General features: G+C 41.1%; 1 protein-coding gene across 1 annotated transcript; it reads left to right on the top strand.

Moving 5' to 3' along the window:
• Positions 1 to 3083: 3083 nt before the first annotated feature.
• Positions 3084 to 22031, top strand: wnt7aa (wingless-type MMTV integration site family, member 7Aa). Its single transcript, XM_032548605.1, has 5 exons — positions 3084 to 3214; positions 5383 to 5794; positions 6048 to 6274; positions 10307 to 10578; positions 20446 to 22031. Exons 2-5 carry the CDS (start codon positions 5724 to 5726, stop codon positions 20923 to 20925), a joined length of 1050 nt encoding a protein of 349 aa, XP_032404496.1. The 5' UTR covers positions 3084 to 3214; positions 5383 to 5723; the 3' UTR covers positions 20926 to 22031.
• The last annotated feature ends 878 nt before the right edge of the window (positions 22032 to 22909 follow it).

The following is a 22909-nucleotide window of genomic DNA, read 5'->3' as shown; positions in this document are numbered from 1 at the left end:
TGTGTGTGTTGACATTTAATTTAACCGATTAAATGTCTATCGTATAAAATTTAAACATTACATAAACCGACAGGCCAAAATTAGTTAGAAGGAATTTTGTTATTTTAAATCAACTCTTCTTTTCTTGTTCCTTTTTTCTTTTTTTTACACTTGCTCAATAGTATCCATCATCCATTTTCTAACACCCTTGTCCCTAGTGGGGTTAGGAGGTGGGCTGGTGCCCAGCTCCAGCTAACGTCTGTCGCAAGGCAACATAGACAAACAACCATGCACACACACACTCACACCTAGGGAGAATTTAGAGACCAATTAACCTGACAGTCATGTTTTTGGACTGTGGGAGGAAGCCGGAGTACCCGGACAGAACCCACGCATGCACAGGGAGAACATGCAAACTCCGTGCAGAAAGACCCCAGCCGGGAATCGAACCCAGGACCTTTTTGCTGCAAGGCAACAGGGCTACCAACTGCAGTATTGTCTTTTCTATTATTTTGCATGAATGCTTGTATACATCGACCACAAGGTGGCAGCACTGCGGCTGCGAGGGGACGGAGTGAGCAGAAGTATGACAGTCAGCCAGGTGGGTGTACAGAATCATTTAAACCTGCAGTATTTAGTTTCGTATGAGCTTCTAGTTGGATTTTTAGCTCTGATATTCACCTTGATAGAAAACCAGCGGAGTGAAGGGGACGTTCTGGCCGGAAGAGTGGCTCCGGTGCTTTAATGCGAGCTTTGCTGTTCTGGACACCCATGCTGGACCGGGATGCTAGCTGTCAGGGATTGTTAGCTAGCCGGCTATCAGGGGTGGTTAACGGGGGTTCGGCTGAGAACGCGGCGCTGCTGAAACTGCGGGTCACGTCTCTTGGCTTTATGCTTTATGTTGAAGGTTAGCTATAACAGAAGTGAGACTCTCCCAGGAAAAATTCCGGCTCATCTTGTCTGTCACCGTGGCTGATGGTGGGGATTAGCTCGCTAGCTTCATTCGCTGATCCAGGAGGAAGACGGAGGAGAACTTCTGATCAGTTATCGGAGCCTCCTTCCTCCTAATGGACACCAGCTACATGAGTTAAAGAAGAAAAACAGCGAAATACAATAAAAAATATTCCGGTGTGGTTCCCACAGTGGGAACATTCAGGTTAAAGTTTTTTTTTTATTTTTGTTTATAGAAACGTGTACAAGCAAAAAAAAAAAAACAACCTTTTTCTCGCCACTTAAACTTTAAATTAAAAAGATAACATTGAAGGATACTGACATTCAGCTTGTTCCTGTTCATCATCAATCTAAATGTTTTACAGTCCCGTGATAAGGCTTTCAAATGATTTCAAAAATGTTCTGGAGCTTTAATATTCCAGGCAGGGCTGCATAATGTCAGGAAATGATGATGTTTTAGATGGCAAATCCACATTTCTCACTGCTTCTTCTCTTAACTCTTATGATGAAGACCTGTGACCTTCAGCATCCGCTGCGGTGAGACTCCATCCAACAGGCTGATCGGCATTATTATAGAGGGGACGACTCCAACCTGGAACCCCTTCTGTGGCATTAATTTTGCACATTGGCAATATATTTATTTCGACTAACAAGGTTGAAATAAAAGCTCTAGGAATAATTGTTTTTTGGGGGGGAGGGGGTTTACCCATCAATTTTTCAAGTGATGGCATATTTAAATCGATTATATTTTCATTCCGTTTAGTCAGCTTTCAGTCCTAACAAGAGAATCCACATCCAACAAATGAATGCATGTAACCTTTTTTTGTGTCCACAATGGCAAAAACCCACTGACTGTCTCACAACTTCTTGCTGGACCACGCAGTCCTAAATTCTGCAGCTGCTTGTGGGAAATCAAATGTCTGAATTAAGGGTGCCCCGATTTATAGACCAGCCAGTTTTTTTTAGTTTTGGGAGATCAATGATTGGCCGATACTTATTCTCCGATCTTATCTACATCAGTAATGGTCTAAAAAAAAAAAATCAGCCACCGTCCTCTTGTGAGGTTTGACTGACAGACCGGCCCACCAGGTCATGTCTGCACTTCGCAGTTAACAGTAGTCACCCCACTGTTACCAACTCAGCGACTTTCTTGCTACATTTAGTGATATTTTAGAACAAAAAAAAAATGAAAGGTCTCGGCCAAAATTGGAATAGGCAGGTCAGACAGAGATCATAACCACAAAGGATATTTCTTTTCTTTTTTGATTGATTTTTATGAAAAAGACTCCATGCAATCAGAGGGTAAAGTTGAAGGTGTCTACATGTCTGCACCAAGTCGTAGAGAAACAGCGTCTTAAGTCAGAGGCTTCTTCAAATTAGTTGTAATACAGACTGCTACAGGAGCTCTTTCCTGCCCACAGCCATCACTGTCTAACTCTTGACATAAATGAGTTTCAACAACATTTAATTTCCCTTTTGAAATCAATAAAGTATTTTTTTTTAAGTGAATTTGGTCAGGAGTGTGGATTATAATCTGCCTCAAAGCCTTCAGATTTTTCCCTCGCCGTTTTGAAAATGTAACAAAAACGAAGGAACTTATGATAATAACCTAAGAGAATTAGAAAAGCTTTGGACAGAGGGCCAGATGAAGGGAATACGGGCTAAATGAAGGGATGGATGGGGGGAGCTCATGCCATGATGCAGCCCTGGGCAGTTGCCCATATCAGAAACCGCCACTTCATGAAAATGCTTTCACTTTCACAGTTTTTTCATCAGAAGAGTTGAGGAAATATACATTTATAACAGCTGACACCATTATTGCAATATTTTGTGATAATTTTACATTTCCATGAGGGTTTTAAATAAAATAAACGATCTTTAACGGTTCTCCAACGTCTCACTTGTGGGCACCCCCTTGTGGTGTAAATTGTGAACGCGGGCGCATTTGTGTTGTGACATCTGACACTCCCCGTTCTGACTCCACTTCTCTGCTTTCCGTCTTTTTTTTTCTTTCGCAGGAAGGCTTCCCTCCCAGATGTAATTATTATTTTTTTTATTTTTTCGCACTTTCAAGACGGAAAGCGAAGCGACATCCTTGTCGGCACGGTGGGGTGAGGTAGTAGGTTGTATAGTTTTAGGGTCACACCCGCACCGGGAGATAACTATTCAACCTGCTGTCTTTCTCAAAGTGCTTTCCTCGTCAGTCTGAGCCGCGGACGAGTTCCTGCTGCTCTCCACCGGACGCTGCCGTCGCATCGTTCTTCAGCTGCTCACTCAGTGTGAGGTAGTAGATTGTATAGTTTTAGGTTTGTGATTGTTTGCCCTGCCTAGGAGATAACTATACAACCCATTGCCTTCCCTGGAGAGTGGGAACAACCCCAAAGTAAACCTGGTAACGTTTTATTTGGAGCAGTGTGCATAAGACTGACATGACACTGTCATAAACATGACATAACACCTGTTATGAACATGAAGGAGTCTTCATAGATGTTTAGTGCTGTTGTCATGAAGTGGCATTTGGCAAATAATGACACTTTTACTGCAAAGTTGCATTAAAAGTTAATTAAAAGCGTCAACTTTGCATTAAAAGTGTCATTATTTGCCGAATGCCACTTCATGACAGCAGCACTAAACATTCGTGTTCGTAACAGCGTCACGTCAGTCTTATGCACACCTCTTCAAATAAAGTGTTACCAAAAGGTCCGACACCATATTTTAGGATATGTTCCGATGCCGTCAGCGGTACCAACTGGTAAACAGAACTGCTGTCTGGTTTGTATTGAACCAGATAGTCGCTGCACCGACACCATAACCAATACCTCTGCGGCTCTGCATTCTTTACGAGGAATCTTTTTTTTTTTAAACCTAAATCCATCTTTAAAGTCTCCATAAACATCACAAGAAGACATCTGATACAAATCTGTTCTCCAGTTTGGTGTAAACTGACCTATAAGTCACTGATGAGCAGCCGGTTGGAAAACCTAAGGACTAAAACATCAGTAGGAAGCACTTTACTGCCTCTTCCTGCTTAAATATCACTGCATTCCCTAAACAATTTGATTTAAAGGGGCAGTGTCATCTAAAATGTGCTTGTTTTGAGCTTTTACATCATGTTATAATCTAATTCCCTCATCAAAAACTGGTATTTTGCACAATTGATTGGTTAGCATGGGAAATGAAAATATTTCTCAAACGTGCATGAAAGAATCAAAGCAACACTCAAGGTATGTTTTTGATGAGGGAATTACATTATAATAGGATATAGAGCTCAAAAATGTTGATTTTACATAATACTGACCCTTGCAGCAAAAAAAAAAAAAGAAAAAAAGAGAGACGCATGTTTTTACCACCGTAGTTCTAAAAGTGACCATTAGGTGGCGGCATTTATCTTTTACCGTTTTACCGGATGCGAGAGAATCTGTAAACCCTGTTCATTGGTTTGTTTTACTGTTCTCTAAAAAGTAATGAAGTGTGAAGCGACTACTTTAAAGTGCAGGCCTCTGAATCTGCACCTTTAAATGAAGACTTTCCATCAGCAGATCAACAGATGCTGCCTCTGAATTATTCTGAGCCAGTAACTCAGATCAGTAAGGAGTGCATGTGTTAAATGAAATGGTGGTAGATTTATCCACAGCTGGTTAAATATGTTGCTGTTAATCATTGTTGGTGAACTGAAGGCTGACACGGGCCGTCAGAGCAAGCGTCACATTTGAAATGTGTTTAACTGAACACAAAGTGTTGTTAATCGATATCCTGGTGTTGTTGGGAACCAGTCCACTAATCGGAGCACTCCCTTCACAACTCCAGACCTTTTATGTGTTTCCATGGGAGTTTATGTCACAGACCAACACAAAGTGCTGATAAATGTCTCTGAACATTGTGTGTAATACGGACATCTGGAAAGTGTGGTGTGCACTTGTTTTCAGTCCCTTTTGCTTCCCCAAATTAAAATTCTTGTGCAGCCATATGACTGTGTTTTTGTTCTTTGAAAGTTTGGCCCCATTCACTTTTGCAAGGAAAGTCAAGCTCAGTCGTATCGGATGGAAAGTGTCATCAGATTCCTATTTGGATTTTATAAAGTGATGGGGGGGGGGGGAAAGCCATAATTTGATATTTGGAGGGCGCAGTCCCCCCCCCCCCCCCCCCCCCCCACCACCACCACGGGCATGGTGTCCTAGCAACATGGAGGCAGAGGCATGTCTCGGATGAGAATCGGTTCAGTCATTTTTTGAAAAGATTTGGGGCATCGAGGATGAAAGAGGCAGGTGCTCCCTCCGCACCCCACCCCACTCTCTGCACGTGCCTAAATATTGTATTATGTTTATTATATGCAAGTTAAACTGCTGGCATTTTAATGGCCAGGTTTTGGTGCGCGACATAATTAGTGGCCTCATGTGGCCGTCTTTTGTCAAACTTTCTGTTTTCTCCCTGTTGGGACGCTTTAAATAAAAGGCGTTACCAGCCTGGCCGCGCGACTCTTACAGCTCCTCGGCTCAGAAGCGCGCGGGGCTCGGAGGCAGATCCTCGGCAGAACACGCCCTGATAGAAAAAGGTAGCCCCACGCGGAGTGAGACCCAGACGGACGCGATTGTTGAGCCGGATCACAAAGCGGAGCGGCCGGGATCAGCCGCTCCAATAATGCCCCCTCCGCAGGCTCCCACAACCGGACTCCCACCGAATCAGACCGGGACGGGCTCGCTGCCGCTCACCGTGGACTCACTGTGGTCCGACGGCTCGGAACACCTGGAGACCCTGAAGGAGTTTTCTGCTGCGGCAGAGGATTAAATCCCACCATGAGCAGGAAGACCCGGCGCTGGATTTTCCATTTTTTCCTCTGCCTCGGAGTAGTTTACCTGAAAATCGGGTGAGTTGCGGATTTCCTGAAGCGTGGCTGTAATGACCCGACAGCGGGGTGGGGGGTTATTAGGTCAGGACCAGCCGGCAGGTGAGTTTTTCCATCCGCTCCGCAGAGAGAGGAGTTGGTGAAAGCAGAAAGTCAGCTGTCGGCGTTTCTTCCTGCACACCTGTAGCTGTTGTTCTGCTGCTGCTGCTGGACGCATGTTCACCTGCATGTCCCCTCTTCCTCCTCTTCCTCCTCTTCCTCCTCCTCGTCGCAGGGGGCTGTCGTCGGTTGTCGCGCTGGGAGCCAGCATCATCTGCAACAAGATCCCGGGCTTGGCCCCCCGGCAGCGGACGATCTGTCAGAGCCGACCCGACGCCATCATCGTGGTGGGAGAGGGAGTCCAGGCGGGCATCAACGAGTGCCAGTTCCAGTTCAGGCACGGCCGCTGGAACTGCTCGGCCCTGGGGGAGACGACCGTGTTTGGGAAGGAGCTCAAAGTGGGTAGGTGGCCGGGAAACGTCTGTCTGTCTGTCTGTCTGTCTGTCTGTCTGCCCGCACTGCAGAAACGCAAAAAAAATGTTATCAAGAAGTTTTTGGTTCAAGTTTCTGGAGCAAATATATTGGTGAACTTGAAATAAGACAAAACTAACTGACAAGTAACACTTTGGCAAGATAGAGGAGCTTGTTTTGAGTCGTCAATTTCTTTAATATTGATGAAAAAGTTCTAGTTCCATTGGTTGATTATTTCACTTATAAGAAGACATTTTCCTCTTGTTATTAGTAAAATAATTTGCCAATGGAACCAGCACTTTTTCCATCAATATTAAATGATTATTTACATAAGACAAGCTCCTTTATCTCGTTGAAAAGTTACTTCTAAATCATTTTTGTCTGCACTAAGACATTTGCGCCAGAAACTAGACAAATACTTGGTAAGATTTTGTGTTTTTGCAATGCGGGCTGTTTCTTTTGTTTTGTTTGACTCTGATGGCAAAACAACATCAAAAAAATATTTCTAATATGAATATGACACGACGCAACATCAAACCCCCCCCCCATAAAATTCCAGAAAAGACCGAATTAATAAACATGCTCATGTACATGAATGAAACCCATTTTTTGTGATTGCGCTGGCATGTTTTATTCTGCATTAATAAGCCGGCAGCGTCTCCCTTAGCAGAAAGAGGAAAGATGCCACCGCAGAGACGGATTGTTGAAAGTTGCTATAAATTTTCCAAAAAAAACCCATTCGGTCCAGAGGAAACATTCCTCTGAGGTACTTGACCCTCCGACCTTTGGACAGATGTCTACGAGTCTGAAGCAGAGGCTGGTTGCATCTGCTCTGTGGGAAAGCGAGCCTCATGTCTGATGGTGTCTGTGGAACAAAGCTGCAGGCGATGCTTAGCTGCAGACGGCAGAGCACAAATATTTCCTAACAAGCCCGCACTCTGCCGCCTACGTCCTCCAACGTCCTGTCGTCTGGAGGGACGGACAGATGGACGGACTCAGGCTTCGGGTGTCTTTTTGCTCCCTGAGGATGTTCAATCCTTCATCGCAGCATATCTGCGTCTTGCTGCATCGGCCCCCGGGGGTTTAACGCCGCTCCAACACTGCAAAAACATAAAATCTTACCAAGTAATCTTGTGGATCTTAGTACACTTGAAGTAAGATGAAAATAACTTATAAGTGACTTTCCCAGAAGATGTAGGAGCTTTTTTTTTTTTTTTTTAAATAAATAATTATTTAAAACTGATGAAAAATGTTCCAGTTCCATTGGCAGATTATTTTCCTTATAACATGATAAAAATGTCTTGTTATACGTAAAGTAATCTACCAATGGAAGCCGTACTTTTTCATCAATATTATTGACTTAAACCAAGCTCCTATATCTTGCTGAAAAGTTAATTGTGAGTAGTTTTATTTTATTCCAAGTGTACTAAGATGTTTGGACTAGAAACTAAACCAAAAATACTTGGTAAGATTTAGTGTTTTTGCAGTGTGTTGGCAGTGGAGGAGTCTTTCACTGGAAAAACACAAAATCTTACCAAGTATTTTTGGTTTAGTTTCTAGTCCAAACATCTTAGTACACTTGGAATAAAATAAAACTACTCACAATTAACTTTTCAGCAAGATATAGGAGCTTGGTTTAAGTCAATAATTCTTTAATATTGATGAAAAAGTTCTAGTTCCACCCGCAGATTATTTCACTTAAATTATGGGGAAAATGTCTTGTTTTAAGTGACATAATCTGCCAATGGAACTAGTATTTTTTAATCAATATTAAGAAATTAGTTACTTAAAACAAACTACTTTATCTTGCTGAAAAGTTACTTGTAAGTTAGCTTTGTCTTCTTTCAAGTGTAATAAGACACTTGCACTAGAAACTTGAGAAAAATACTTGGTAAGAGTTTGTGTTTTTGCAGTGCATCTTTTTGGATGCAGTAGTATTAAAACTTAATTTGATGCACTAAAAAAAAAAAAACATACACAGAGATCTAAATGCTTTTCATCATTGCTCAGCCAAACCATGTATGTTCATCCCCCCAACACTTCCCCTCCCCAAAAACTTCAAGTTCAGGCAGGCGCTTTGCTGTAAGTTTACAAATTTCCCTCCAGGTTCTGCAGCTTTTCACCATCAAACGATTCCCAGCGCTTCGCTTCAGGAAGACTCTCCGTTACCGTGTGCCTTAACATCGCATCGAAGGGAGATGGGAGTCTCAGCGTTTTTGTGCTGCGGAGAACACATTTTAGTCAGGAGTTCAGCTGAGCGCTGCTCAGGTCCAGCTGCCCTGCAGAGTGCAAATCCATTGTTTTGTGTTACTGGACTGGAACGCTGACGCCTGACAAGAATATATCAATTTGGGATTGTTGTTGGCGGTCACGCAGCAGTGGGTAGTGTTTTGGCATTAGGGTGAGGGATCTGTCCCACTGACAACTTAACTCCTTAAACTGGCTTCTCAGTTTTTGAACCGCTGAAGCCAACTGGAGCAGTGGAGTATCTGCGGAGCGGCACACCGCTGCGTCTGGTCCTCTGATTCGTCCGAGGACCAGATCTGTGTGAAGAAGTGCGTCTGCAGAAGTTTAGCTGTTAAAATGCAGCAACTTTATTGACTGTTCCTGGATACGGTCCAAGTGCGCTCCACCAGGAGTTATCTCTGATTTAATTAATAAAAACTGCAGTTGGCCTGAAGTGGTCAGATTTATAGCGCTGGAAATCTCTCCGTGCTGGGAGGTTTGTGCATGCCTCTCAGATTCACCTCCGCAGGGTGGAGACCGGCATGGCGGCTGGCAGGGAACCGGGCCAGAAGTCATGCAAAAAGATTTTTTTTGTCGTGTGTTAAAAATGAATACAGGGTTTCCTCCAGTGTATTATAAGCCTGGTGGGCTACCAGACTGTACTTGTGCCCCCACCAGGCTAAGCGTTGCTTATTTATTTAAGTTTTTTAAATTTTTTTGCACTTTTAAGACTCTATAGTTGAAGTCCAGGTGTTAAATCATCTAAACTTCCAGCACATAATTATCAAGTGATATTTTCAAGTTTCCTGTCAACTTTAAACATTTTTTAACTCAAAAACACAACGGGTCGCTGGATGAACCACTGCCTGAGCGCCCAACCACCGGGCTTAACACGTTTTCTATGGGAAACCTTGTATATATATATATATATATATATATATATATATTCACCCAAGGACAGAGTGGCATGTTTGATTGGGCGTTACGCTTGATTAAGGACAATGTTTCTCCACAACTCCTTCTAGCTTATAAATTATGGAGTTACAAAAAGGAATTAGAGCAAACTTAGAATCCAGAGAAACTACTTCCAGAACAGGAACCTTTAGTTTAAATACTTCACTCCAGAGGATCTATTTTTATTCTGCTTAGCAGCCCGGAACAGGAACATTTAGTTTATGTACTTCAGGAAATAGAACAAACTCAGAACCCATAGAAACTCATCTAGAGAAGCTACTTATTACCCCAGATCAACATTTAGGATCGTCTACGTTATAGAATCAAACATGGAGAACCAACACTTAGTTTTATCAAGTCATGAATCCAGAGAAACCTTTACTAGTTTATAAATTCTTACTCTTACCAATGAATCATTGGTAAGAGTAATGGTTCAGTATATGTAGTTTTATACTTTTATTTTTCTCTTGTTTTTCTTTTGTTATTGTTTGTATTTCCTCTAACTCTTGTAAAGCCCTTTGAATGACCTCGTTGCTGAAAATGTGCTATATAAATAAAATTACCTTACAAAAAAAATTTTCTTTCATCTGCGCTTTTCTCCCATTCGAAATATCGCATTTTACACTTTTCGTTTTAGATCTTCATCCTGAAGTTTATCTGCTTTAAAGAGAGCCTGATTAATGAATCGTACTTGGCTTGCTTCGTGCATTTCATAATCATCTCTGAAGCAGTTATGCCAGGTATGTAAGGAGGCTTGACAGGACCTGAAAGAGTGGATCCTGTTGTGTGCAATTGTCGTCCAAACTGCTTTTTTTTCCCCCCTTCATCTTTCTGTCTCCGCAGGCAGTAAGGAGGCCGCATTCACCTACGCCATCATAGCGGCCGGCGTGGCCCACGCGGTCACCGCGGCCTGCACCCAGGGCACTCTGAGCGGCTGCGGCTGCGACAAGGAGAAGCAGGGTTTCTACAACCAGGAGGAGGGCTGGAAGTGGGGTGGCTGCTCAGCGGACGTCCACTACGGCCTGGGGTTCTCCAAAGTGTTCGTGGATGCACGCGAGATCAAGCAGAACGCCAGGACGCTCATGAATCTGCACAACAACGAAGTGGGCCGAAAGGTATGTTTGGGTTAAGGATTTCCATGACCCTAATGTCAAATCAGGGAACCTGTGCTGCTGTCGCTCTGCTTCACAGATGAGAGTGAGGTTCAGGTTGTGTGTGTGTGTGTGGGCTTGCATTTGTTTGTAGTACCTTGTGGGGATAATTTTCCTGACACATACTATGTTGTGGGGACCCGCTGCTCCTTGTGGGGACCGAAGCCTGGTCCCTACAATTGGAAATGCTGCTTTTGGGTCAGAATTGGGACTATGGTGTGAAATGAGTTTTGGTTAGGGTTAGGTATGTAATGGTTAGGGTTAGGATAAGGGTAAGGTTTAGGCTGTAGAAATGAATGGAAGTCAAAGGAAAGTCCCCACAAAAATAACCACGCAAACGTGTGTGGACGTGTGCATGTGTGTGTGTTTGTGGGGGGAAAAAAAGGATTTTACTCACTATTCAGGTTTCTGCTATTAGCAGTACAGTAATGATTCGTTCCAGTTTCGCATGTTTTGCTAATATGTTCACGAATACATATTAGGGGTGCACCGATTTATCGGCCAGTTGATTTATCGGCACCAATTTTCTTAATTTTAGGAGATCGGAGGTCGGCCAATGCTTTTTATCTGGAATCGGTCTTATCTACCTCAACAAAGGTCTAAAGAAAATGTCCTCTTTTGCTCTCCCATCAGACAATAGTCAGTAACTTTCTTGCTATATTTAGCGACATTTCAGACAAAAAATAAAAATAAAATTAGCATTGGCCAAAATGGGAATCTGCATGTCAGGCTTTTTAAAGATTGGTAATCGACCAGAAAACTGCCGTCGGTGCAGCCCTAATACGAGACCCATTGAATGAATTAGAATATTGTTAAAAAAATTCAGTTATCTGAGGAACTCTGATCACCAAGTGAAACACATTATATAGATTCGGCAAAAGCTTATGTTTCACAACTTAATTTCTGTTCATTTTCCACTTACAGTCAATGAAAACACAACATTTACAATTAGAATAAAACACCAGACCAATAAAATAAAACTATTTTTAAAAACAGAAATGTGGGCTCAGTGAAAACCTGGTGTAAGATCTGCTTAGAAGTTATTTTACAAAAGGCAATCTGACTCTTTGGGACATTTATTCTAATTTATTGAACATGACTATAGGTCAACAGTGTCTCTATGTACACATTTTCAACAAACTTCTGATATAACATTCAGAAAACTATGAACCATGACTTGGTGACCTATGTCCAGATTAGAACATCTCGGAGGAACTTTGCTTTATTGTCAAAAAGTATTTAATAAAGAGCACAAATTCAACCATAGAGATCATTATTGAGCACACTGTTACACACAAATGGAGTTGTAGGCTATTTCTTATTCTGATACTGTATCAATGTTACATTCGTTGCATGTTACATTTATTCATATTTTTATTTACCCAGTTGGGCCCCATCAAGACTCAAGGCTTCTTTTTTAAACGAGTTATTTTTAGGCCATCACAAAGTGTTAAAAAAGGTTTTCTGCCAACTGTTACCCAATGTTATAGATGCTTGAAATTCTGCCCCGAACCTTCGGTGCAGTAACATCTGCAACAAATGTTCCTAACGGGATATTTTACGATGTTTTAAACGGATACAAATGTCTCAAGCGGTGTCAAAGGTCAGAGTTTTAGGTAGTGATTTAAAAACTTGTCTGATTTGCAGAGGTAGGTTATTCCACATGTGGAACTGCAGCCAAAGAAGCTGAGGAGAAGCTGTGTGAACGAGACAAGGGTGTGTGAGGGCTGGGCAGCCGATGGTGGTTGGATGGGACTTTAGAAACAGACAAAATGATTTTAAAATGAATTCTAACATGCACCAGCAGCCAGTGGAGCTAGCTCTGGCTGCTGATGCTACAGGGAGTTTGGAATGAGTTAGTTACATTTACTCAGTTACATTTACTTGAGTAACCTTTTTGAAAAAGTGTACTTTTAGGAGAATTTTTACTACGCTGTACCTTTTGCTTTTACTTGAGTTACTTTATTGTGACGCATCGTTACTCTTGCTTGAGTAATATTTCTGGATTCTCTACCGACTGAATGAAGAAAAAACATCTTTTGAACAAAAAAATCACCAGACACAGACACACAGCTGCAGTTTTTGTTAAAGTTTCAGAAGTTTTATATTGAAAGAAACTGAATTGGGAAAAAAAAAGTCTTTTGCCTGATTTTGTTATTTTTTGTTTTATTTCAATTATTGTCATTTTCATCCTACTGATTTTCTAATCTGTTCATGTCACATTTGAGGATGAGTTGGGTAATTTCTTTGAAGCAGGGTTGTTTGGGAACATTAAATACCTGCAATAATTTCTTCTTTCTCTCTGACATGAGCAGATATTCAGAGTTGCGCCAAGATTTGTGTCATGATAAAACAACTCCAGTTTCAGAAATGTTGGGGGAGTTCACTGAGTGTTTTAAAAACATCAGTTTTCTTGAGACCGACATGGAAAACTCTGGATCTTCGACTGAATCTGCTTTAGGCTGAGGGCCAAAACAATGACCTTCCATCTGGATCATGTGTTATAAAACAGAACATGTGAAGCATAACAGTACAGAGTATCTATGTAATGTAAAAGTAATCTAAATAATGCAATTTGCTTTTATGCACCAATATGAAAATTTGGGCCGATATCAGAATTATTTTTGTGATGGCCGATTAGCGACATTTCCCAGTATTATATACATTTTACTATTGTTTCAACACCTTTGGAAAAACTCCCAACCAGAAGCACATAAAAATAAATATTAGTAGTTAATATCGGCACAGTTTTTATCGATACCAATATGTAAAAAAAAAAGAAAAAGACTAATATTGGCCAATACCGATGTTGGTGCCAATATGTAGTGCATCCCTACAGTGAAGGGTATGGTATTTATTTTAGTCTTTTACTTTTCCTTGAAGCAGGGTTCAAAATGTTCAGTTTTACTCCCTTTTATATTTGTCATTCAAGAAAAACATTTTCAGTATAATCTAACAGCCAGTTAACGTCGCCACCTACTGTCCAGACCTGGATAAAAAAGTAAACGGCTTTTTAATTCTGCTGTAAACACAAGGTGGCAAGCTACTGTGCTGAAACAATTTGAAAATATAACCCTGAGTATTTACTGACTATTGTATTCCAGAAATAGAAGGCGAGGAAAAATGACATCGTTTGATTATTCTAGTTCGAAGTAGCCCAACTGATTGGGAAGACGTCTAATCTCTAATTCCATTGTGTAATAATGTTTCTGAAATCGTTCAGAAAACAAGTCAAGAATGTATAATGTATGTATAAGAAAGCATCCTGATCCTGCCTCAGGACCCTAACTGGGCTCACATTAGTAAGGTTTAATGTCATTAACCAGAATACAGGAAGCCAATCGACAGATCGATAGACACACAAGCAAGCAGTCGACAGCAGAAGCAAACGAGTCACATCCTGTGATGCACATGAAAGGTTTAACTGGAAAACCTAGCTTTGCAGCATCGTCACGTTTAGAAATAAACCTCGGCCGAGGATTTCTTTCTTCCAGTGACGATGGCCCCTACGTGAGGTTCAAACAGTTCCTGGAGCTTCTGGGAAAGAAAAATACCTACTGGCCAAACAGTTAGTGTAACAAAGATTTTTGGGTTCGTTTGTTACATTTTGGAACCTAACTCAAAATACATTGTAGACAAAATGCTATCATTTTCTGAATGAAAATAGATGTTTTTGTACGTAGAAATCTAAATTTCTCCACGATACAGCAAACATAGTTATTAGGATGGTGAATCTAAATATTTATTTGAAGATATTAAAGCAATATCACTTTAGATGTACATTTTTATAACAACTGAAGTTAAAATAGTTGCTAGACTGTGCTATGAAATGGCACTATGTGGCCCCACTAGGGGTAAGCGTGTTGGATAACGGATGGACAGATATTTTAGTGCTGCGAGTGAAAGTCTGAGAAGCTGTTCAGCACATTTGCTGAGGCGCAGCAGTGCACCAATGATTGTATTTCAGCGAAAAAATTGTAGCAGGAGTAGCCTTCGACATCAAAGCTGCATCATTGTATTGATACAGTAATGTACTACAAACTCACACGGGCCTGTCAGAGGTTGTTACAGCAGGCTGCATGAGGCCTGTGAGCTGCAAAATGCCTCGGTCTGGTGTAGACTGTAGCAGAGTGCTTTGGGATTCAGTAACACATTTGGGGCTCGGGGTGTTTCAGTAGTCAGCAACATCCTCCGGAGTGACTCCTGGCACCGGTCCTCACTGCGTACCCAACTCTTATCTATCTATGGCTACAAGAAGTTGCTAGTGCACAATAACTGCCACACCGCATTGGCTCAAGGGCTGATAGGGTATTTTGCAGTTGTTAGGTGTATCGGAGATGGTCAAACATTCTGTGCACGAAGAAAGAAAGCACTGATGGATGGTTGACATTTACCACATCCCAGGAAAGGAAAGTCTCTCTCCCATTTGGACACATATCCATGGACAAAGGGGAGAGAGAAGGAGACCAGAGCGAATGTCAAAGCACAGCCAGGACACAGCAGCTTCCAGTGTCCAGTGGTGAAGACCGGTGGTCTGGTGTGGCTATGGATGGCCTTTGGCCAAGCATTAAATCTGAGATGTTTTTCTGCACACTCCATAGGAACGGAGAAAAGGAATAGTGTTCTCATGTCTTCACTGGTTGGTGTCTTGTATCAGGTTTCTGCAGCAAAGGTAAGAAGTCTGCCAGGTAAACCTGCAGGTGTGTGTTAAGGCTTATATTTGCATCACCAAGTGTAACTATTAGCTTCATAGGTATTTTTTTTTTTTAAAACAAAATGACTTGGAAAATCTTTCTTCTGCCTGAATCTTATTATAAAATTACCTTATTTGTTGATATTTCTTACATTTTAGTCTTTAAAATACCAGAATTTATACTTCAAATTTTATTTTTGTCTGCCTTATGTCATTGTTGAATATTAAATCCAATGCTCTGGTGATCAGTTACTCAGTGCTTGACTAGGCTTTTTATGAAATACTTTTTTTACTCTTACTTGAGTAATTTCTCAGAGGGTGACTTCATGCTCACATGCGTTGCATAGTCATGACAGATTTTGTTTTACTGAGGATGAATAATGAGGAGCAGAAAAGGCTGCAGGACTTTCTCACATCAAGTTAAATAATTAGTTTAGATGCTGAGACTGTAACAGCAAATCATGTTTGACGGACGTAACAGCCTGAACATGAGGTCGTAGTTTTTTCAGTTCTTTGTTGCTTTAACCTTGACCGTTTTTCAAGCTTTTCATTTGTCAAAGCAATGTCTTTGCATGCTTTGTACATGCTAATTGCATGTAAAATGATGCTCTTTTTTTCTGTCTACAACAGTTAAACAATTTCAACCATTCATCCTGCTTCTCTCTCTCTCTCTCTCTCTCTGGGAGGGAAACCTAAACGGTGTCAGACAAACCTCAGAGTAATGTTTCACATGTTTTCAGTTAAATATATTGTCGTTATGATTAATTGTGATGCTTGATGCTTTTGGCGCTTTGTGCCCTGTGTTCAGACTGTTATTTGCGTGGGCGGGGCTACGGCCCAGGCTCAGTTTTTTGCCACAGTTGCTTGAGGCCGGTTGTCATCAGGCTTCTTACCTCCAAGCCGGTGAACACAAATGGAAAGATCTCCCTAAGTCAGGGATGAGCTCTGTAATTTGCCGACTAACTTTCAGACTGAAGTCAAGATTATTTAAAGCGAAACCGCTGCAGCACAACGGAAACTGCAGCCTTGCCCAGTTTTTATTATTATGTTTTGCTTAAAACAAAAGGAAATTGCAAATTAGATGAATGTCAGAAAGGAAGGGCAGATCTGTGAGGAGTAGAACTGCAGTTTCTTGCAGTGGAATTGCACCATATGTGACTGCGCTGTGGATCTATTGCATTTGATTAATTAACATGTGTGAGACTGGTTTTCTATATATATCTATATATATATAGATATATATAGGTATATATATCTATATATATCTATATACAGTATATATATATATACTGTATATAGATAGATAGATAGATATATACATATATATATATATAGATATATGCCATAAGTTTCCTTGTTTCATCAACCACAGCTTATGCACTTTTGAGCTGTTGCGGTGCATTATGGGGGATATGTGGTATGATTGCTATGGGCACTATTCTGGTAGGCCATGAATAATAAAAACTGTATAGGAAAATACAGCTCTGGAAAAATTTAAGAGACCACCTGAAATGATCAGTTTCTCTGGTTTTAGTTTTTATAGGCACATGTCTGAGTAAAATGAACATTATTCTTTTATACTATGAACTATTGACATGTCTCTGAAATTCCAAGCAGCAATTTAGTATCAATTTGCATAAAATGAGAAATGGTCACAATAACAAAAAAGATGCCTTGCTGTCAGACCTCAAATAACGCAAAGAAAACAAGTTCATATTCATTTAGAAACAACAATACTAATGTTTTAACTCAGGAATGGTGATGACAACTGGCTTCCTTTCAAGTGTCTGAAATGCTACTAGTTGTCCTTTAGCACGGGGCAGTTGCTATCTATGCACTACAATGACCATCACAGCATAGACCTTAAGAGGGATTTCTTGGTGTCATCTACCCCTGAGGATTAGGAGTCTGAGTTATACGAATGCTCCCACTGTAAATTGAAGTTTACGGGTCTACCTGATCTGGCCGATCATCTACTGCAGCACAACGAGGAGTTTGAGAAGAGAGTTATGAGGCTGGAGAGAAAGAAGCAGGTTCTTGGCAAGCAGTAAGAAACAGATCCGCCGGATAATAAACACCAGAAGGAAAGCCTTGCAAATAAAACGCCCATAGAATTCAGAAATCAATATTTGGTGGAATAATCGGGAGGTTTTCGGTGGGGTTCAGTGCAGTGGGCTCTTAATTTTTTCCTGAACTGAAGGTCGTGACCAGGATTCATTCAGACTGAATGTGACCTGCAGTCTTGAACTGGTCCAAACTGTCTTCGGCCAAAAATGTTTAGGCTTGTAGCAAAGCACAGTCCTACCGTCAGCATGTTCACAGTGGTAGCTAACTGTCAGTAAACTGCTAGCTACTGTTAGCTACAAGCTAATTACTTGTTAGTGTGAGTCTTTTGTATTACAGAGAATAAAAAAAAACAACCCGATGTGCAATTCCTTCTGCTTCGGATTAGCTCAGCTTCCTAACTTTACATACAACCTCTGTTGTTTCTGTTTATCCCAGCTTCTCTAAACTGGTGTTTAAGTGAGGCTCCATGCTTGAGGTCTGACATTAATCACAGCGTAATACTCTGTCAGGCGCATAGTATGTACGTACTATACTTATACCGCTGTAATTATTGTAGAAAACCTTTCATATTTAATGGGAGATGATGTAAGCGTGTTTCAAGTGTTTCTCCCCGTCTTGAGAAGAATAAACAGCGGCGTAAAAGGTGCCACAGAAGGCTTACAAGGGTTCTGTTAGGCAAACAGTGGCAGCTTCGACGGGATTTCACTTCAGTGAGCTCCATTATTTCAGTGTTTGCCAGGTCTCCGGGGGGGCGGGGGGCATGACCACACTAAGCTTTGCACATCTCAGGCTTTTGACAATTACCCCAAGCGACTCCAGAAAGTCTGAGGCCACATCAGAGTGGAATAATTAAAAAGCAGGGAGAGGCTTTTCTATTGCCAGCCGGGGCTCCCGCTCAGTGAGAAGGAAACACGCTAAGCTCATGTCATTCAGCCCAAGGAACACAGAGAATGTTCCCGCAGCTCTGCCTGACGTTGTGAAAGGTTCTTCGCCAACGCCATGAAAAGGCCTTTCTCTCCTTTCTATAAAGGTCCTCGTGTGTCGAGAAACCAAACGGTCTTCAGTCGCCATGGGAGCCTTTGAATTCATTGTGGAAGAGACATTTTGGGGTCTTGGGTTAGTTCTTGTAATCAATGGGAAGATTGTGAAATTATGAAGTCAGCTGGTCTAAAACCGGCAACCCATCAATTACCGGACAAACTCCTACCACCTTTACCACCAACGCCCCATGGGCATGTACTATAATATCACAGAAAAACAAAAATGCATGTTTCTTTTAAAAATTGTTCCAAATTGTTAAAAAACAGATTTTTGTTTTCTCCTCTATCTTGCCCATCTCATTCCAGAGATGTTCGCAAGTCATTTCCCCCCCAAGTCAGTCAGTTTCCTAGCATGTACCGGTTGGAAAAAATACTCCAAAGAAATCATACTGCAGTTTGTTACCATGACAATTATTCATTGGCATAATGTCCTCAGAAGGAGGACATTAATCATTTACTCAAACCAACTCTAGCAAGTTCCTTTCAACTCTTATTCTATGAGAAAAAGTTTATTTACAAGACTAAAGTAGAGTCCGAGGAGAGGCGCTGAGTTTCAAGGTTTGAGTGCAAGTCAAGTGCAAACTTCTTCTTTTGGTGACTCAGGAACATCTGGAGTTCAAGTCGCAGACTTCAGGCATCATTGCTTCCTCACTGGCACGCGTGAGGAAGCTCAAAAGTCTGTTTTAGAAATACTGGGCAAAGTGGATATGTTCAACCCTCCCGTAAGTCTTAGTGAGACGATCTAGAGGAGTGCGGCAGATGTCACGGACTGTCAGTGGGGAAGCAACAGGGGTGTCCTGTCAGTTCCCAAAAGCACAAAGAAGATAAAAAATTGTGAAATCATACGCATGGTCAGTGCGACCCCACCGGTTCCTCGCACAGGGTAAAGAGCTCATGGACTGGTCCCCGTCTTAGGACTGTGGAGTTGTTAAAAACATGATAATGCATGTGTGTACACTCGGCAGCATGGCTTCAAAATGATATCACAATATTTATAGAAAATGTCTACCGATGTCAATCTGCAGGTTGGAGCAGTTGCTACCACCATTGCCTTGAAGCATGAATGGACGGATGGATAGTTTTCTTTCCAAAATAATGAATCCTATCTGTGTGATTTATGTTAGACACATGATCATTTGCAGTCAGGCTCGTCAAGACACTAACGTTTCAAACTTGATAACAATATGGAGAAAAATCCTGAATGATGTTTTTGTTGCCATGGAAAAATATATGTTTGAAGACAAAGTTTTCTCTTAAGGGAAAACTATCATTTACAACATAAAAGCATTTTCATTGAATTAATACAAGCAAAACCGTTAAGTCTAAGACAGGTTAGTAATTATTTGAACAAAACATAAAATGTAAGTATCAGTACGGATCAGTTTATATCGATTTTTATGCAAATGAGTGTGTTTGAATAGACCTTGAAGACAAGGCCAAATCTCTAAGAACAAACAGACCTTAAGGTCTGAGGTTACTGACTAAAATCCAAAAGAAAAAAATTACTACTTTCTTTAGTTTTTTTGTTGTTGTTTTGTTTTATAAGTGCCCAACACCAGATTGGAAAGAGAAAAAAAACCCCAAAAGAGTCTGAAAAACCCAATGATCATTCTAAGGCCTTTCACACAAATTCAGTGTGTGAATGTCTGTGTGATTGGATGAATGACTGAATGTAGAGTAAAGCCCTAGAATTGAGAAGGTGCTGTACAAGTACAGGTCATGTACCTTTTTTTTAATTAAGACAACAGTTCACATGTTCTTTGAGTTAAAGAACGGCCCAGGATGAGTTATTAGCCATAGCAGCTCTGAGGTCTCTGGAATGCCAACATTCACTCTAAACGCCTCAAAACGTTTGTCTGACCTTGTTGGACGATTGTTTCAAAATGTCTGTCTGGCTTCTAGGCAGAAAGTGATTTCTCCACGACAACTTTGGAACACAAGTAAAATCCAGTGAAAAGCCAGTGAAATTATTGCCTGCTAGTTCTCTTTAAACTCATTTCCTTTCTTTTGACCCTTTCCTTTGCTTTGCAGGTCCTCGAGAAGGGGATTCGCCTGGAGTGCAAGTGCCACGGCGTTTCCGGATCCTGCACTACCAAGACGTGCTGGATGACGCTGCCTAAGTTCAGGCAGCTGGGATACATCCTGAAAGACAAATACAACCAAGCGGTGCATGTGGAGCCCGTCCGCGCCAGCCGCAACAAGCGCCCCACCTTCCTCAAGGTCAAGAAGCCCCACTCCTACCACAAGCCGAAAGACACGGAGCTGGTCTACATCGAAAGGTCGCCCAACTACTGCGAGGCCGACCAGCTCACCGGCAGCATGGGAACACAGGGGCGCCTGTGCAATAAAACGGCTCTGCAGCCCAACAGCTGTGACCTGATGTGCTGTGGCCGTGGATACAACACTCACCAGTACTCTCACGTTTGGCAGTGCAACTGCAAGTTCCTGTGGTGCTGCTACGTCAAGTGCAACACCTGCAGCGAGAGGACAGAGGTGTACACCTGTAAATAGGAATATTTATTAGGGCACACACCTGGACTGTGCTGTGTGTGAATGGGTGTGTGGGTGTGTGGTTGGGTGTGTGTGGCTTTTCTTTACAAAATCACATTACAACAGTTTTAACTGGCCTGTTCTGCTCCTGTTGATTATGATGACGCCAGTAGTCGTTGGATCCATAATTGTTCCATTAATCTTTCAGGTGCAGAGCTTTTTCTTATTGCAGACTACTTTTGGGTTTTTTTGGCAGACAGTACATATCCACAGATGCAGTGGGACGAATGTCAAACGTTATTTGCTTTTCATTTTGTAGAATAGTAATTTATTGACTTGGAAAACTACTGATCACATTGAAAACACTGCAAAACCACACAAATCCTACCAGGTAATTTTTGTCCAATTTATTCTGCAATTATCTTAGTATACTTGAAATAAGACAAAACTAACTTTCAAGTAATTTTTCAGCAACATATGAGCTTGATTTGAGTCAATGATTTCTTAAAATGTTTTTTTTTTTTTTAAATATTACTCCCATTGGCAAATTATTTAACTAATAAGAGACTTTTCCCCATGTTATAAGTGAAATAATCTACCAGTGAAACTTACACTTTTTCATCAATACTAAATAATTATTTACTTAAAACAAGCTCCTATGTCTTTCCGAAAACTTACTTTAGAGTTATTTTTGTCTTATTTTACATGCACTAAGACATTTGCACTAGAAGCTGGAAAAAATATTTGGTAAGATTTTGTGTTTTTGCACTGAATACTCTCGCCACTACATCTCAAAGCAGATGGTGTGGATGTCTAAAAATAATATCTGCACTTAAAAGCAAAATGTTTTTGCAACTTTTTAATTTTATTTGTGGTAACTTAAACACTGGGGCTAAAAAGTGAAATGAATCCCATGTAGGTTAACTTGACCGATCCTGTAGCCTACAATAAGAACTACTGACCATGTGTTTATAGCAGTATTGTTTTCTGCTTTCTGACCTTACTGGACTAACACTTACCAGAAAACTGGCAGCAGCGATGTTTTATCTACATGCCCACCTCTTCAAAATCAATTATTAAACCCGTGTGAAGGTAACGTATCCCATGGCACTTGATTTATCTCAGGATAGGAACCACCAACGTGCAATTTTCCAAAATACATATACAGTTCCGGAAAAAATGAAGAGTCCACTGCATTGAATTCGACTGAAAACCTCCTGGTTATTCCACCAAATATTGATTTTTGAACGCTTCCTGAATTCAAACATTAGTGTTGTTGTTTCTAAATGAATATGAACTTGTTTCCTTTGCATTATTTGAGGTCTGGAAGTGCTGCATCTTTTTTGTTATTTTGACCATTTCTCATTTTGTGCAAATAAATACAAAATCTTTGCTTGGAATTTCAGAAACATGTTGTCAGTAGTTCACAGAATACAAGAACAATGTTCATTTCACTCAGTCATATAGCTATAAAAAGTCAAATCAGAGAAACTGATCATTTTAAGTGGTCTCTTAAATTTTTCCAGAGCTGTATCTGCTTCTAACTTGGTCACAATGGAAGGAAATGCAAGTGATGGAGAGGGTGGCATGACTGTGGAAAATGGTAAAATATGACATAAGTCACATTCATGAATTGCCAACTGAAAATCTGCTGTCCAATGGGACTTTCAGACTCTTTACACACAGGAATGTTTTTTTTCTCAAACGGGTTGTTGGTATCAAAAACATCCATGTTCACTCAGCTCCGTTTCTAGAAACGTTTTCATCCACATAGAAACACGGAGGACCGCCCAAAACGCTCTTCTACTATCATACCCTCCCAGATCTGTAAGTGGTGCTAAACACAACTACAGATCTGTAATCCGCCATTGTCCTCATTATGTATGACGTGTTTGGAGGTATACAGTAGGTCAGGTTAATGGTTGGGCTGATATGTCAGCGTTACCCAAGGGCAAGATTTCTGAAAACCTCTACGGTCCCCAAATACGGCAAAAAAACGTAACAG

This window comes from Xiphophorus hellerii, chromosome 20 (genome assembly GCF_003331165.1).
Source record: "Xiphophorus hellerii strain 12219 chromosome 20, Xiphophorus_hellerii-4.1, whole genome shotgun sequence".
NCBI lineage: Eukaryota > Metazoa > Chordata > Actinopteri > Cyprinodontiformes > Poeciliidae > Xiphophorus > Xiphophorus hellerii.
This window is presented reverse-complemented; position numbering and strand designations above follow the sequence as displayed.